General features: G+C 33.8%; 1 protein-coding gene and 1 non-coding gene across 3 annotated transcripts; both read right to left on the bottom strand.

Annotated features, from left to right (window-relative positions):
* Positions 1 to 5,381: 5,381 nt before the first annotated feature.
* Positions 5,382 to 5,455, bottom strand: TRNAV-AAC. The gene has a single exon. It is a non-coding gene; the product is annotated as a tRNA-Val (tRNA).
* Positions 5,456 to 14,042: 8,587 nt separating this feature from the next.
* Positions 14,043 to 15,282, bottom strand: LOC103719068 (protein yippee-like At4g27745). 2 transcript variants are annotated; one of them, XM_026809248.2, is made up of 3 exons: positions 15,037 to 15,282; positions 14,812 to 14,950; positions 14,043 to 14,566 (listed from the first exon to the last, which is right to left on the bottom strand). In XM_026809248.2, the coding sequence occupies exons 2-3, from the start codon at positions 14,850 to 14,852 to the stop codon at positions 14,344 to 14,346; spliced, it is 264 nt and encodes an 87-aa protein (XP_026665049.1). In that variant the 5' UTR covers positions 14,853 to 14,950; positions 15,037 to 15,282; the 3' UTR covers positions 14,043 to 14,343. The 2 variants fall into 2 exon arrangements, with proteins under 2 accessions (XP_026665049.1, XP_008806359.1); XM_008808137.3 differs by having other exon boundaries at positions 14,043 to 14,571.
* Between the last annotated feature and the right edge of the window lie 1,937 nt (positions 15,283 to 17,219).

Consider the following 17,219-nt stretch of genomic DNA (forward strand, 5'->3'; position numbering starts at 1 on the left):
AGAGACCAACCTTACTATAATTATTCATGGTTTTTTTTTTTTTTTTTTTGGCGATGGACCACCGAAGAATCAAACACCGGGCTTTTAAATGTTATATATGTAGAGGGGTGAGTCCATTGAGGCAATCCCAATTTATAACAACAACATAGGTGTTGGATATTAGGTTTTACTACACTTTTTGGCATTTCCATAGAATTATGAAATGGTTTCCTCTGCAAAATCTAAACAAACTAATACCTATAATCTACTCAGATAGAATCTTTATAATAAAAAAATGCATTAAGTAATTGCATTCCAATATATAACTTCATTGAGTCAGAAGGGAGCCAAACTTCTGCACATCTAGCTCATATGACATTGGTTGAAAACTGGACACAGAAAAACCTTATCTTTTTGAAATTTATCCTTGGCAACCATAACTTATGAGAAGTGACATGGTGGTAGGTACATGTTTGTTGGCTTTGCTCTCTAGCTAACTCACCATATCCACCATTTTCTTATTTTCTTTTGTTTATTAGTGCAATGGAGTCATCATTGTCGCATTGCCACAAAAGAAGCTAACCATATATTTTGATCCCATGAGACTCACCATCATCACTAATACCATAACAATTAATGGCCATACATAAACTTGTGGTACGCTTGGCAATGTTAGGTGGGCTATGATTAGAAGTAGAAAGTCTGTGTTTAAATTGCCCAGGACTTTGGTGGGGTTTAGTCTGAAGGAGCATCCTGCGATTTATCCTCGTCTTATCACCACCAAACCCACCTAAAATGTTGGCAAGTTGACTTTTTTTATAAAAAAACTTGGCAAGGACGTGTAAGGTGCCATATTTTAGTTCAGAAAAGAATTTATTTTTGAGAAAAAAGAAGGTTAAAAAAGTCCAAGCTGGATATCATCAACGAGTTAATTATCAAAACAAAAGCTCCAACTGAGGTGCCATTTGCTAGTAAATGTAATCAGCTACCCTTCTTCTATCCTTCTTCTAGTTAATCATGTCTTTTACTATTTTATTTTATTTTATCTGGCTGCTTTACGAAGCCCTCGAATAAATACATGCACTATCATCAGCTATCAAGATCTCGAAGAATCTCCGAGAAAATAGAGGATGCTGATATCTTAAATCTACTATGGTCAACTATATAGAAAGCTATCCAGTCAACTATCTTGTTAGCCTTCCAAATAAAATATGCTTGATAGCACAAAAATTGATGTTCGATTTAAGTCTCTAAACATCCAGCATCAACGGACAATCGGATCCCTAATACCGAGTTTCTGAGCTGATCTAGAAAACAACAATTTAACAATTTCTCTTACAATATAATATGATGCGCATGTAGGACGTTAATGGCATATATATATATATATATATATATATATATATATATATATATATATATATATATATATATATATATATATATATATATATATATATATATATATATATGCTACAATGGGCTATTTACACTATTTTAGGATGAATACATCCAAAAAAATTAAAAAACAAAGATTCCAAAAAATATTTTGTCAACCATGCCTCGTATGGCTAGAAAACTCCACCGAAGTGATTAGCCACGAAAAAAGCTTAAATAAACATCAATCTTTCCCGAGCAATGCTAGAGATTGCGTACCCAAAATGCCCTGCCATGTGGGACAAGGGAACTCATGTGTCCACTACAAATTTGGTGCAATTTGTGGAGATTGATGGAATGCTAGTAATGTGCCAATTTTAAGCACTTCTTGTGAAAAAGTAATCAGCACACCAAAGCATTCTCAATCTTTCTCAATTACGAAGACAAGTAGACTCTATGAAGATGTAAGGACCTGTGGAGCTCAACATAGTAAACTTTGAGAGAAACATCAGTAGGTAGTTGGATAATCTTCTAGTTACTGCTCAAGAATTTCTTGAGTAGTTATTTTAATGACTTAAAACTTGTCAGCTTCCAGATACAAGACAAACAAATTTCGACATCCAGATCTAACTTAAATCAACAGCCTCAATTACAGAGCAAAACCCAGTAGGGTAGATATTTCTTGCATCCAGCTCCAACAACTACATCAATCCACCCAACCCAAAAGCAAGATGCAAACAAAGTAGGGGAAGCAAGGTAGGTGTGTGTAGGGGGGATGGAGACACCATTTGCTTGGCATTAACTTCTTCTTCTCCGGAGCAGCCCAAAGAAGTACAGTCTCGCATTCCTCTCTCCACATAGCCCCTTCAACCATTCTCCAAACCCGGTCCAGCTTTTCTTCTTCAGTATCAGCTCCAACAAAGATTGAATAAAGCCCAAATGCCTTGAATTCTGAGCAAGTGTTTGATAGATTTGGTAATACATGCTATATTATGTGGGAGTTATCTGTAATTCGTATATAAAAGCATCATCTCATTCTACCCTGTGTTTTCTCGTGGCAGGCCAGATTGGGGTGTCTAGGCACTAAAACCAGTGCTTCTGACCAGAATAGATGGTTCAGCTAGATTCGTTCAATGTTTTCTTTAATTAATCTAATACCCCTCATCTATTCCTTCTCTGCTTGTAGCAGCAGCAGCAATAGTAGTAGTATGACCCAGTAATAATAAGGCAACTAACAAGAAATGTTTGTCATTATTAATTTGGATGATCATTTGGGTCCCTTTCTTCTTGGTAAGCACAATTTATTTCTCAATTTAAAAGGAGTGGCTTTTCTATGAATTTTACTTAAATCATTCCACATTTTAAATCAGCAAGCTCCATAACTATTTGCTAAAAAATTAAAAAGGATTTTTTGTATATATATCCTTCTAAATATACAAACTTATATGAATACTCTTGTACCGTTGCTATTTGCATGTATACCCTTTTTTTTGTTTCTTTTTTTATATATGTATCTATACCATCTAATATTGTTAAAAAGAAAAAAGGTTTAAATTTGAAATGACAAAAATATCATCATAGATAGACACATGAAAAGAAAACTTTATAAGCATATACATACAAATAGCAACTTTACAAGGGTATTCATATAATTTTGCATATTTAGGAGGGTATATACTTTAAAAAAAAATAAAAAATGATCAAAATCCAATAAAGATAATTCAGCTGTTCTTAATAAAAAATATAATAAAAATAATATTATCATGTCGCATGATCTCATATTCATATCAATTCTTATAGAATAAATTATGTTGCTTTTCACAAAATTCTTGCCTTAACAAACAAACAAAAACTCAACATTTACAAATCACTAAAAAGTATTTTACTAATCTAAGCATCTATAATTAATTAAAATTCAATATGCTTTAATCTTTTAAAAATAAAGAAGAATATATAGATATCATAGACTCAATAACGATAATTATATCAAAATCAAATGGAGAATAGCATTATTAAAATGATCAAATATTATTATAACTTGACCAAATTAAGATATTAAACAAAGAAAATTGATAATATGACTGGGCTTTTTTCCGACTAGTCGATCCATCTGAATCATGAAAGACTTGACAAGTCTCAGCTAAGTTTTGATCATTTTTTAAATAAATTTCTGAATATATACCTTTTTAAATAAGAGAAATTGTATGAATACCTTCAAAAAGTTGCTATTTATGGGTATACCTTTATATTTTTTTTTTTCATGTCTACCCATAAGAATATTTTAGGCGTTAGATAATATGGGTACATATACAAAAGAAAAAAAAGAAGGATATACATGCAAAGCAAATATTTTATGAGGACATACATACAAATAGTAATTTTACAAGGGTATTCATACAATTTCATATATTTAAGAGGATATACATGCAAAAAATCTAATTAAAAATTAGAATATGTTAATAATAAACACTTCCAATAAGACCATTAGTATTGTGGAACAAAAATGGCCCAAAACTTTATAACTTCACTAATATTTTTATATGGCATAAGTTGTGTTATAATGGTAACTACCAATTACTATAACAAAATACAAAAACTAAATTAAATAATATTATATGATTTATATAATATATTATTTCTCAGCTAAAGGTGATGACTGTTATATAACCTTTTCGACTTGTTTTTTTTTTAAAAAAAAAAATTTTAGATTACAAGAAGAAAAGTAGACTATTGATTCTCAAATTTCAAAGTTATTCGTAGCATTCATGATGTCAATCCTAAATTTTTTCTTTGGCAACTAAGTTGTATTATATATTGTTCTCTATATTCTGTTGCGACAAGTTTCAGGGACTAAAACTTAAGGAAAGGTCCATTCAAACTATGAATTGGATTGTGTTGACCCTAAGGATAGGCTTGGTGATGGTTTTAGTTAATTGGTAACGAAAATTAACTGAGTTCATTGTGAGCCCGGCTAAAATAATTGGACTATAATCCTGAAATGATTATAGCGAAAATTTTCAAAAAGAATATCTCAAGGACTAAACGTAGGTGTAGGGTTGGCACCGAATTACTATAAATTTGATGTGTTTGTGGTGCATGGATCATCTGCATTAATCTCTTGCATATCTACTTTTGTTAATTACTCGTTGCAACTCACATACACTCATCGACTTTTCACTGCATTTCACTTAAAGTTTTTGCAAAGTCCAATTCACGCCTCTCTTAAGCTGCATATCTATGCAACATAAAGGACCATGCATTGATGGGTGGCATAGGGTATGTTTCCCTTCTCTTTCATCAAAAAGAAAAAAAATCATATTGATATTGTTCTCACTTTCGTAGGCAATTTTCTAATTCAAAGCCTACAACTTAAACAACCGAACTTCTGTTTCCTATCTTTCCATTCCCATTTTGCATTGTAGAGGATCATGCATGGTTTGATGGGTGACACATCACCCATCAGTCATCTATCATATTGCCATGCCAAATACATCCATGGTGCTGGACATGGTGGGTTGAGAGATGGGAGAGAGTCGTCCGTTAGCGCAGCCTTCTATCATGCAAAATACGCACCATAGAGCATTCTAATGCAGTGTTTGGGTGGTGTTTCTCCACTTTCATCAAAAACGAAAAAAAAAAAAAAATAGAAGAAAACTCATATTGATATCATTCCCTTTTCCATGAGCAATTTGCTGATGCAAAGTCAGCTACTTCAACAGCAGAGCTTCTAAATTTTTTTTCAGGCCGTTTTTATTACTGACCTCCCGTTCCTTTCCTACCATTACAAGCAATCTATAAATAACCAATAATAAAAAAAAGAAGCTAGAAACACGAGAGATTGTCTCCAAGCCCATTCTCCTTTGCTTTTTTTTTTTTTTTTTTTTTGGTCGATGTTTACTGTTATTGCTGACCTCCTGCTCCTTCACTGTCATCAAATAACAATGAAAAAACGATTAGAAACAGGAAAAATTATCTTTCCATTACATAGCGAATAAAAAAAATTAAAATTGGAAAATTAAAAAGTTTGGCGTCGCCCGGACTCGAACCGGAGACCTTCAGTGCGTTAGACTGACGTGATAACCAACTACACCACGACACCTGGCTGCTGCATTGCCAGCTAAAATATTTTAAGATGATTTACCAACTCGAAAGCAGAGACTCCAGAGACCTCAGGCAATGCAGGTTATACCGTACATTTTTATTAATCTTGTTCTTCCTTATTTATCATAATAAATGAAATGGTAATTAATGGATGAAGATTATAAAGAATTTGACAGTTAACTTAATTGGGAGTGCATGCACAGAACAGAGATACATTCAGTGAAAAATTGATAATGTCTGTTGTCACCCTCCAGAAGCCAAGTCATCATGAACGCCAAGTCATCGCTTGTGTATATAGGAAATGAATTAGAGTATAATCCACACACACACACACACACACTAGCATCCCATCCTCATTCCCTTCTTTTTTGCCCTCTTTGAGGTGGGGGAGGGAAAGCACATTCAGGAAGAGCAGCTTTCAGCAGATGAAAAGTTTTATATTTAGATCTTCACCAGATGATGGAACAAAGAATGACTGCCTTCAACTAGCTTGTTTAATTATCATTTCGTCTAACTGAGAATTATTTTGATTCGCATTGATGTGGATTGCATTATCACAAATCCTGAGCCAAACATGAGAACCAAATGGAATTATATCCAATTCAATCAAGGCCATCATGGGAATCCTTCAAATCACTGAAGAACAGGGTTGTGTATTGTCGTCGTAACGATACCATATAAAGAAAGTAATGAGCAAGCGCACAGATGACAAATGCATCTCAACTGAAACATGCTTGTAAAAAATTTGAGCATTCAGACTTATAAACTTTAGAGAAGAACTTCATGGCTTGCAGATAAAATTGCATCAGGAAAAAATAGTTCATAATTTCATATAATGAAAGAATCATAACTAGAACTAAGAAAAGTGAACAAGTACAGGTTGGCACACCCATAAACAAGGATTGTAAGAAGTAAATCTTGAAAAATAAAACAAGTCTACATAATGCAATCGACAGCAGTATCAGTTTAGAACAAATTGTAACATCAGAAGCAGTTTAGGAAACAGATACTACTCTAGAGTAATTCAGTTTTCAGTGCAGTCACAAATTCTATTTTCAGGAACTATTGAGATAGAAGCAAGGATTCATAATTCAGAAAAATAGAGAAAAATCCGAAATCAGGAAAGAATTCAGACAATTAAAAGCATGGAAAAATAACAACAATAAAAGTTACTGCACTGATGTTCACTTTTATTCATGTGAAAACAAGCATGGGAGGGGGAGTAATAATACATAGTAGCAAAAAGACAACCACCAGCATTATTAATTTTTATTCGCAAGTTTTTCTCCAACTGCTTGTAAAAAATAACTCCTGATTAATTCAATTACTCAAGCAGATTTTGGAGTATCATTTGGCTAAGCAAAAAGATCAAGAATTTTCAAATAGTTCTGCCTGTGGATATTTTAATGATGGTTTTCAAACCTCATAATAAGCTCCCAGGGGATCCTGAGAAAGCTTAGAAGGAAATTTCTGCAACTTCCAAGCTTCGTATCCTTACAACAAACAATGGCCCTCTTTAACTACACACAAGTTGCTTAGAGTTATCTCCCATAACCATCAATGGCACTTCATTTCTGTGACTGAAGTGAAACTAGGGTTCTGAAAGATAACTAGATGTAGCTTAAACTGCCTCATATTTGTTAATGCTACCTTTGTAATAGCACCTTTCTTTTTCATATAAAGCACAAAATAGTTCTGTAAATTCATTTTGCATGTACTCCAGGAGAACCAAACACAAGGAGCAGAACAATGAAAAACAAACCAATAAATTACACAAACCAAATTTCAACAACTACTGCAACTCACCAACTAGTGGTTTAGTATGAAATCATGATTGAAAACTACATTATATATACGCAACCATTTAGTTCAATAAGATAGTTCTCATATGAGAATAGGCGTAACCATAATATCTGGCTGTTCTCACATTAACTCAGATAATTACTATGATTGTAGGCAGGGATGCACATGAGTGCTTTGAGATCTATAGCATACAGCAGCAAGCGCACTTTAAAGTACATGACTTTCATGATCCATAGAAAAGCCTATTACATCTGACAGGAAGTCGATAGATGATTGCCAATGACCAATTCTAGGGCAACAGACAAAGATGTGGTCACGGTTAATACTAGATGATAGTCAAAGGGAGCATTAATCTATGACACCTATTCAAAAGAATCACTATCCTCCGGTCCTCGACATTCTTGAATTTGGAATAACAGAAGTACAAAGAAACAAGGAATTAGTCTCTTTATGTTTGTTGGGTGTTTGGTCCTTTGACTTGTGGAAGGCAGCCAATGAAGATGGCATATATCTTTTACTGTACAAAACTAGGCCCTGGAGAAAGTAGATTCCAAAAGAAGCCTAAAGCAGCTGAAAAGATACATAAACAGAAAACAGGGTTGTGATTCTCATGGCAGGTTAGGCCCACACATGGAGCCGCATTTTAAAGAATAAAGGAATATGAAGTGTCTTCTAGGGGCAATTTAAGAAACCAAAAAATAGTGCCGTGGAACTATTCAAGTTTAAGATGCCCCTAGAGAGTTGCAATTACACATAGAGGCATATTTTACCCTATATATATATATATATATATATATATAGAGAGAGAGAGAGAGAGAGAGAGAGAGAGAGAGAGAGAGAGGGAGACTTTATAAGGGTACTCTGACCACCAAAGAACATGATTTCACCATTCCAACAGGTTCGAGACCAATCTCTTGACTAAATGTCTCCCAATTATGCTTTTGGATTTCCTTTTCCCTTAGTCTTCAGATATGCCCATGGAGAGATCCTTCACACTATGTCCAAAGCATAACTTATTGTTAAAATTCACTTATGAATTTGAATTCCACTATTGATCTGTTATTGTTATTCACCCAAGTCATTTGATTAAAGGAGCAGGGCAAGAATCACCACTTTCTAGTTCAAATTATCCTTACATCGACACTCGCTAGCATGTTGGAGATGAGTGATAGGCTCTTCACTTATGTGAAATACAAAATTACCTATAGCTGCGCCGCACCCCCCCCCCCCCCCCCTCCTACCTCTCTCTATGGTAACACAATCATCTCGAACTTAAATAATCAAAGCAGTGATATGATGTTACCATGTTTCAGCCCCTTTTCTGCCAAAAGCAAATAAACTTGAAGGACAGCATTTTTATTGGAGAGTCAAACCATCATGCTATGTTCCTCGTCCATCACATGTATTTAGTTCTCAAACCCCTCCACCACATCAAGATCCATAAAATTATCCTATTCCACACCATTGTAAGTCTTCTCCAGAATTTTCCTTAATTTTGATTATTAAAAGTTCTTCCATTGTGTTTCAATAGACCCATAAGCTATTAAATGTTACTAAAAGCACTTAAAATATAGTACATTTATCCACCGTATTCAAATGTTAGCAGGCTCACAATCCTAGCTACAATGTCTTCATATTAAAAGGATGTCAAAGTGGAAATTGGAACCCTCAACGAGCACTTTCCCGATAAAGCTCAAAGACACAGGTAGCCCACATCAGCCTTTGTAAAGAGTAAAACCATTAGGATTGAGGACAATTACATATGAAAATCATTTAGGCCCTGTTTGGGGGAGCTGTTGGAAGTAGAGCTGTTGGAAGTAGAGCTGTCTGAAGTAGAGCTGTTATAAAAAGCTGTTTGTTGTTTGGTAACTATATTTTTAAAGTGCCGTGGCACTTTAACATAGGTTTGGTAAACAAACTGAGAAAGTACTTTTATATGATAAAATTACTATAAAGGACATTGCATAGTATTATACAATAGAGCATGATAAAACATAACATATATTAATATATAATATACGATATAGTTTAATATTACTATAATATAAAATATTATTATTATAATATAGTAATATGATATTGCATAGCATAGCATAATGGTAATATAATTATTAGAATAAATTAATTTTCTATAATATAACATAATATTAAATTATTTAACATAACATATTAATGTATTATGATATAATATAATATATATTATGTTTATAGTATAATACAATAATAAAGGTATAAAATATTATAATTATTAGTATTAATTAATTTCTCATAATATAACATAATATTAAATTATTTAAAATAACATATTAATGTATTATGATATAAGGTAATATAATATAATATGTATAGTATAATACAATAATAAAGGTATAAAATAATATATTATTAGTATAAATTAATTTTTTATAATATAACATAATATTAAATTATTTAAGATTACATATTAATGTATTATGATATAATGTAATATAATAATATACTTATAGTATAATATAATAATAAATAACTATTTATCTGTTTAATAGATTATCTCTTTACTTAACTATTTGCAATGGCGACAAATTCACTGTACTTATCAATATCATAAGGATCAGATTATTTGCCACTCACTCATTATTTTTCTTTATATTTATTTATTTATACGTTCATTCGTATATATATTTTTATTTATGCATTTATTTATTTATTATTTTATCCATTGAAATATATTTATTTATTATCTAATTTATTTATTCATTCATTCATTCATTTATATAAATATTTATTTATACATTTATTTATTTATTTATTCTTTTATTTTATTTTATTTTCTTTTATTTTATTTCCTTTTCTTCTTTTTTTTTCTTTTCTTTTTTTCTTCTCTCCTTCTCCTTCCTTCCTATGCCCCCTTCTCCGTAGCACCGGAAGGGGGCCAGGCCGCGGCGGCCGCCGGAGGGGGCCGGGCCGAGGCCGGCGGCAGTCTCGGTGGCCGACGGCGCTGAAGGGGGTGCAGCACTACGGCGGCGGGGGAGCGGGACGGGGTGCCGCGGTGGGGGAGAGAGACGGGGTGCAGCGGCGGGGGAGAGGGAGGAGGTGCGGCGGGGGAGAGGGAGGGGGTGCGGCTCTGCAGCGGTAGGGGAGAGGGAGGGGGTGCGGCGGCGGGGGAGAGGGAGGCACTGCCGCTGCGGTGGGGGAGAGGGAGGGGGTGCGGCGGCGGGGCACTGCAGCGGCGGGGGAGAGGGAGGGGGTGCCGCGGCGGGGGAGAGGGAGGCACTGCAGCGGCGGCGAGGGAGAGGGAGGCGGCAGCGGCGGCGAGGGAGAGGGAGGCGGCAGCGGCGACAGCGGCGGCGGCGGTGCGGGGGGAGGGGTGGGGGTGCTGGTGGGTTGGGAGAGGAACAGGGCGGGGGGGAGGGGGGGGTTTGGGGCAGGTCGGTTGGGAGAGGAACAGGTGGTACAACGAGATTTTGGGGGGAGGAATTTTTTTTTTACATGGGGGTATTTTGGTCAAAAAGACAGCTTTCCGAAAAAGCTGAAAACAGCATTTTCGGAAAGCTCCAAATTGGAGCTTCCCCCCAAAAGCTGTTTTCAGCTTCCCGCAAAAGCTGAAACAGCTTTTCAAAAAATTTACCAAACACCATTTTTTAGCTAAAAGTACTTTTGGAGGGCCAGAAAGTGCTTTTTGGCCCTCCAAAAGCTCCCCCAAACAGGGCCTTAGTCTCATAGCTTTCATCCTCCCATGCAGAAGACAACTTCTCATATACTAAGTAAGACTAACATCAGGTTTTCTGTCACGTTCCTTAGTTTCTTTTCTTTTTTCCTTTTATAAGCTACTTCAATTTTGGCCTTTAGGTTTTTTATCCACTAAATAATTTACAAATCCTCTTGAAGTTCTCTAAATGCATGAAGTTCATGAAATGGAAGAGACTCTGGAAAAAGTTACAAAATATTTTCAAAGAGCAACCAATAAATCAGTTCAATTTCCATTCTGCCTTCTCGAAAAAATCTGTCAACTAAACTTAAAATCAAAGAAATGGCTTAGTTGGAACATCTGGACATCTCTTCAGATTATGAGATCGAAGGACATTATATTTGAAGCTTCAGATTTACAATAGTCATCAAGTCAAAAACTACACAATGTAAAATACATTGGTTTCAAAATATGTACATCAAAAATTAATATCCAACTTTATTCAAATACCAAGGATAAACAACTTGAAGAACATATGCAGAGGAAGGGAAAGAACTACACAAATATACATTGAAAGTCTCTTGATACTCTAATGAAGTTACAGCTAAAAGCTAGCAAACAAAACACTTTCTATGTCATTAAGCAATATAGATAACTTTATCCAGAGACTTTACTAATGCAAGACTTGCTACCTGCCATCAAGCACTTGGTCAATCAAGCATCATAAAACAAGTGTTTTTGAACCATAAAATTAAAGGCAAGCTGCAATAGAAAGAGTATTTCTAGAGAAAATTAGGATAACAGAGAAATAGCCTATTCATCAATAATTTCCTACAGGATTATATCCGATGGATATTATTCTTCAGACATGTATTCTAAAGACATATATTGTTACTGGATTGTAAAGAGGAGTCATCCACCCAAATAATGATAAGAACAATATGACGATAAGTGAAATAACTAAATGATAAGCTACTGCTGATGTGAGGTCAACAAAGGACTTCACACAGAGATTTTATAGAAACAAAATATAGGAAGCAGTTAAGAGTATAAAAGGGAAAGATCATAAATATTTGTGATGCTGATAAAGGAGGGGCATGAAATTGCTTACAAATTTACCCTATAATAATAAATAGGAGACACGTATTATATTCAATATGACAAAACCACATTCATTTTTAAATCTCCTATTTCTTCATTCACTATTATGTGGCTGTCTTCTCATTGCCTAAGTCTCTTTTTCTCTTTCTTTTTTCTTTTTGTAATTCTGTTTAAAAAGGCTGGTAAACATACAAATGCCCCCAAAAGATGTCACTTGACAGGGGGAAAGTAAATTCAGAAACACTCCCCAATGAATGGACACCCACACAAATAAAGCAGCAAGATACCAAAAAAAGAGGCTCAAAATGGATAAATCAGAAAACATACAAAAAAAATCATAAGCAAAAAGTGCAAGAAGAGAAATTGCCAGACTCTTTAATAGTAAAATTAGATTAGTTACATTACAAGGAGAATATGTAGTAAGGACTGTTCTAAGTCATAGATATCCGGTGACCGACAATGCAGAACTATATAAGACACTATATCAACAACCTCTACCTAAACAGCCAAACTGATTTTTTTGAATTATACTAACAAAAAGTAATCAAGAGATGTGAAGACTATAACAACCTAATGAAGCAGAGATAATAGAACCATACAACATACCATAACAACAACCTCTACCTAGATAGAAAGACTAGTGTTTCAATAATACTAATAGGAAGTCTTCATCAAATATTAAGAACATAACAACCTAATAAAGCAAAGTTAATAAAACCAGGTCTCGCGGAAAACATTTCTCAAGCTTCTAACTAACACAGTACAAACATTTGCAACCTAATAAAGTAATTAAGGATTAGTATAAGAACAGTGATGCAATATGCTAATGATTTACATGAATTTTCAACTTAATAGCTTTTCCATTTGCTACATACATTGTTGTGTAGATATGGGCACAGGAATCAATTTGGATACACATCCACATATTTTATTTGGCAAGATGAAAATAGAGAGAGGGAGAGAGAGAAGGGAACATACAAAAAGAAAATGTAAATTCAACCATAATTATGTCATTCTTTTGACATGTAGAATTGAAAATATTAAAATATTATATAAAACTGGTATAGTTTTCCTTTGTTGCTAAGTGCTAACTTATAGTAATTTATGAATTCTTATTATAACTCTTTATCTCAAAAATGCAATGAGTATAACCTCTCTAACATGCATTTCAAAGGCTGAGATGCTTTCATGGACCAAAAAAAGTGGTTACAAGTATCGTATGCATCCAACATCCACAATCTCTTAAATCTACTGTTAAGGAATTTGATAATTATTGGAAGTGTTTGAAGTGCATCCAGCTTGTCGATACTTGTTGATACTTGAAATGCATTCTTCGAGCCATAGCACCCTAAACACCGGCTAAACTGACAAGAGACTGAAGCAGAAGCTAAACTTTGACATTTATGCAACCTAAGACAAAATTTTGGAGTTTAAGCCAGCAAGATGAAATTTTGATTCTGCTGCAAAATAATGAGAAGGCAAATATCAACAAACCTCAAGAAAATATTTACAAAGGCAAATATCAACAAACCTAGAGAAAATAGTTATAAATTAACTATATCATACTCACAAGCATTAGCAAAATTTTTGAGAAAACTATAAAATCCAAGAAAAATGTCTTGTTTAATATTAACGCATGATAAACTTGGAGAGAGAGAGAGGGGAGGTGGGGGGGGGGGGGGGGGGCGCACGTTAACGAAGTAATAAAAGAGAAATTCGACTAATTCAAGATATACATGACTATGTCACAACAATTGTTATCATTCATGATATATCTTTCTTCAACACAAATGCCTATCTTAATGATCACTAAAGCGAAATAACAGGTTTTATCTATTGGTAATAAAACACGTGAGAAATTCAAGACAATTTAAAAGGACGCTCTTACCCCAGAAAACGGTAGCTGATTTCGGTCAACATTCATGTTTAAACATTTAAATTAGACGCAAAACTGAATGTCAGCCCTGGTGTTGCCAAATAAATCATGATATATTTAGTAAAGTGACAACAAACATGAAAATAAAAACAGGGCTGTTTGGTGTGCATCCATCATAGAAACAAATAGCCTACAGTGTTGCATGACCAGTATCCACAAGTTCATTTCTTATTCACAAAAGAAATCACCAGTCACCAGTACACAAGCTTTACAAATTCCATGGAAGCAAGAGCGCACAATCAGTGGAGACTGGAACTTAGAGTTAACTGCTATGTACAAGAAGAACAGATGAATCCATCAGAAGACATATATGACAGTGTCACACGACCACGGCACTTGCATGCAGTAGCTTTATCAACAGAGCATCCATCCATGCAAACTACCAATTCTCCTTCACAATCTTTGATTTTTCAAATATAAACTTCCCTTCTTTGTACTTCTGTGTCTCTTCATAAGCTCTTTCATATTTCCATCCCAGCACCTCACGGCAATCACGGCAGTAAATATCAGCAACCGTATGCAGTCCTGTTATGAGCTGCCTGTCTTCCTTTGGCCCCACGACTATGTTCATCGCATGAGAAAACAAGAAGGCTCGCCCATTCCTTCCCTAAGACAATTTTGGGTGTTCATGGAATATATACAGCAACATCCACCAAAAGTGAAAGCGCAAACACCGTTTTATGGAAGTGCAGTTTATAGCAATTACATGGCAGGAAATTAATACATGTAAACAAATCCAAATTCTACTATTATGAATTGAATTAAGTTCTCAGTTTTTTTTCTTCACATAAATGGATTCTTTGAATTAGTATGATAAATGATCAATAAATGTTTGTAGGAGCTTCACCTGAAAAGCTTTGGAAATGATATCGTCGTGGAGACAGACATGGTTTCGGCAATTGCAGCAGCTGTAAACCCGAGGCCCGACCAATTCCGCCATCGCCGTGCCTTCGCTTCAGTCTCTTATCCTCGACTGCCCAAATGATCTACCAAAATTTCACACAAACATCAAGATGGCAAGAAAACAACCATGCCATCGAAATGAAAGAAGAAAGTAATGATACAAACAAACCTCTGTAAGATTAAAAAGCAAAAAAAACTCTTCAATTGCCGCCGCCTCCAATCGCTGGAAAAAAAGGGCATGAAATAGACGTTATCAGAACCCCAGGCACAGCCGTGGGCGGCGGAGAGACAAATCATTAAAGGGAGAATAAGTAATAGAACAAGAAGGAAAGCAACATTGAGTCGCCAAGCAAGAAAAATCGAAAAAAAAAAATGGGATGAAAGGGACCGAGGTGGTTGGTAGGGTAGAGTAAAGAGGAAGAGCACCCAAGAATTGATTTAATTGATGTAAGTTAATTAAAAATTTAGCATAAGCTAACACCCGGTTAGCGTAAAAATTATTTAAAAAAGAAAATTAGGATAGAGAGGCTTAAATAATCGAAAGCGGAGATGAAAAAAAAATAAAATCAATTTTTGGACCCAATCAAACAAAATTCTTGAAATAATCTAATGGGATTGGATCGTGATTTCAGATGTGCGATGAGAAAAGTCGGGGTCTTGAATCATCTACCGTCCAGTCAACGGCTTTTCTTTTTTTTTCTCCTTTTTTCTTTATTTTTTATAAATATTCTTTTAGAAATTTAAATTTATATGAGTAACCCTTAAAATTTATATTTATTTTTTACTCTCATAAAATACTATTTTTATACAAATATCTCTAACATACGTTTTTCTAATATTGTTAATAAAAACCATATTTATTTTAATTAAAAATAAAATTAAATTTTAAAATTAAATTTTTTATCTCTAATTGTATAAATGTTTTTTTTTCATATCTATCCATTAAATATATTTTAGTCATTTTAATTTAAAAATATTAATTTTTTAACGACGTTAGATGGCGTAGGTATATATATCAAAATAAAAATAAAAATAAAATAAAATAACAAAATCAGTGTTTTGCAAGGATATATATAAAAATATTAATTTTAAAAAAGTATTCATGTAAAATTCGGTATTTAGAAGAATATTTATAAAACAAAATTATAATAAAAAGTTGTTAAAAAAAAAGTTGGAATTCAGATACAGCATCCCCGGGAACTCCAGGTACTTCCTTCGGAAAGGAAAAAAAATCTATTTGATTTATTTACCTAATTTAAATTATTTTGGAAAAAAAATGGTCTGGGTTCTCTCGAGTCAATCAATAAGGGCTCATTTGGTTTGCGGAAATCATTTTTCTTTCTAAGAATATAATTTCTGGGAAGCAGATTTCTAAGAAGAGAATGCCTAGGAAAGTACTTTTGATATGTTTGGTTGACCATGGAAAAATAACAGAGTGCTTATGTTTGGTTGACCATCATCCATTTTTCTAGAAAAGTTATATATAATTCCTATTATATCCTTAATAAAAATTAGGTATTTAATCTCTCTTTAATGCTTAAAGGTCTTTTTAGAAAAAAATAAAAATGGAGTGATTTCCGGCTTATGGAAAAGAAATTTTCTCATGTTTCTCATGAGAAAGACTTTTCAATGAAATGTGGGAATCATATTTCTATGAAAATACAACTTTTTCTTTTCTTTCTTTTGAAAACTTCAACTAAATAAGACGCATCTCATTACTTTTCCGTTGATCACACTTTCTCCCCCTCTGAACCAAACAAGCCCCAAGAGAATAAACAAAATGAGAGCGGCCACGGGTTAAGATTTTTTTAATAATTTCCAAGGAAAAATTATATTTAAATGGACGGTGGGTGAAAACAAGGGGTGCGCATGGTTTGGGTTGGTGGGTTCAATACGCATCCGTTAGCCAAATTAATCATAATTATTTTTTAATTGCTTACGGTTTGGACCAATTCTCACATGACAGATAATAAATTTTATATATATATATAATTTCTAACTTTGTATATATATATATATATATATATATATATATATATATATATATATATATATATATATATATATATATATATATATATATATATATATATATATATATACGGAGTTGTACAAATTTAGAAATTATTTCCGCAAACAAGCTCCGGCAACACAGTAGTTACGGGCAGTCATTGCGGTATATATCTATTTATCTATTTTTTAACTCAAAACAGGAGTGGGATAAATTTATTTATCTATTTTTTTGACTCAAAATGAAAATAGGTTTAGAAAAGAATCTTAGAGCGTTTAGAATTGGGCCAGGAGCATTGACATAAATCTACTTCGATGGGGCATTGGGCCAACCTTCCATTA

The sequence above is a fragment of the Phoenix dactylifera genome, chromosome 17 (assembly GCF_009389715.1).
Source record: "Phoenix dactylifera cultivar Barhee BC4 chromosome 17, palm_55x_up_171113_PBpolish2nd_filt_p, whole genome shotgun sequence".
Classification (NCBI taxonomy): domain Eukaryota; kingdom Viridiplantae; phylum Streptophyta; class Magnoliopsida; order Arecales; family Arecaceae; genus Phoenix; species Phoenix dactylifera.

Coding starts and splice junctions, on each gene's coding strand:
- LOC103719068 (XM_008808137.3), bottom strand. CDS start 14,904: ATGGCGGAATTGGTCGGGCCTCGGGTTTACAGCTGCTGCAATTGCCGA. Junction 14,572..14,811: donor TCATTTCCAAAGCTTTTCAG/GTGAAGCTCCTA, acceptor AAATTGTCTTAG/GGAAGGAATGGGCGAGCCTT.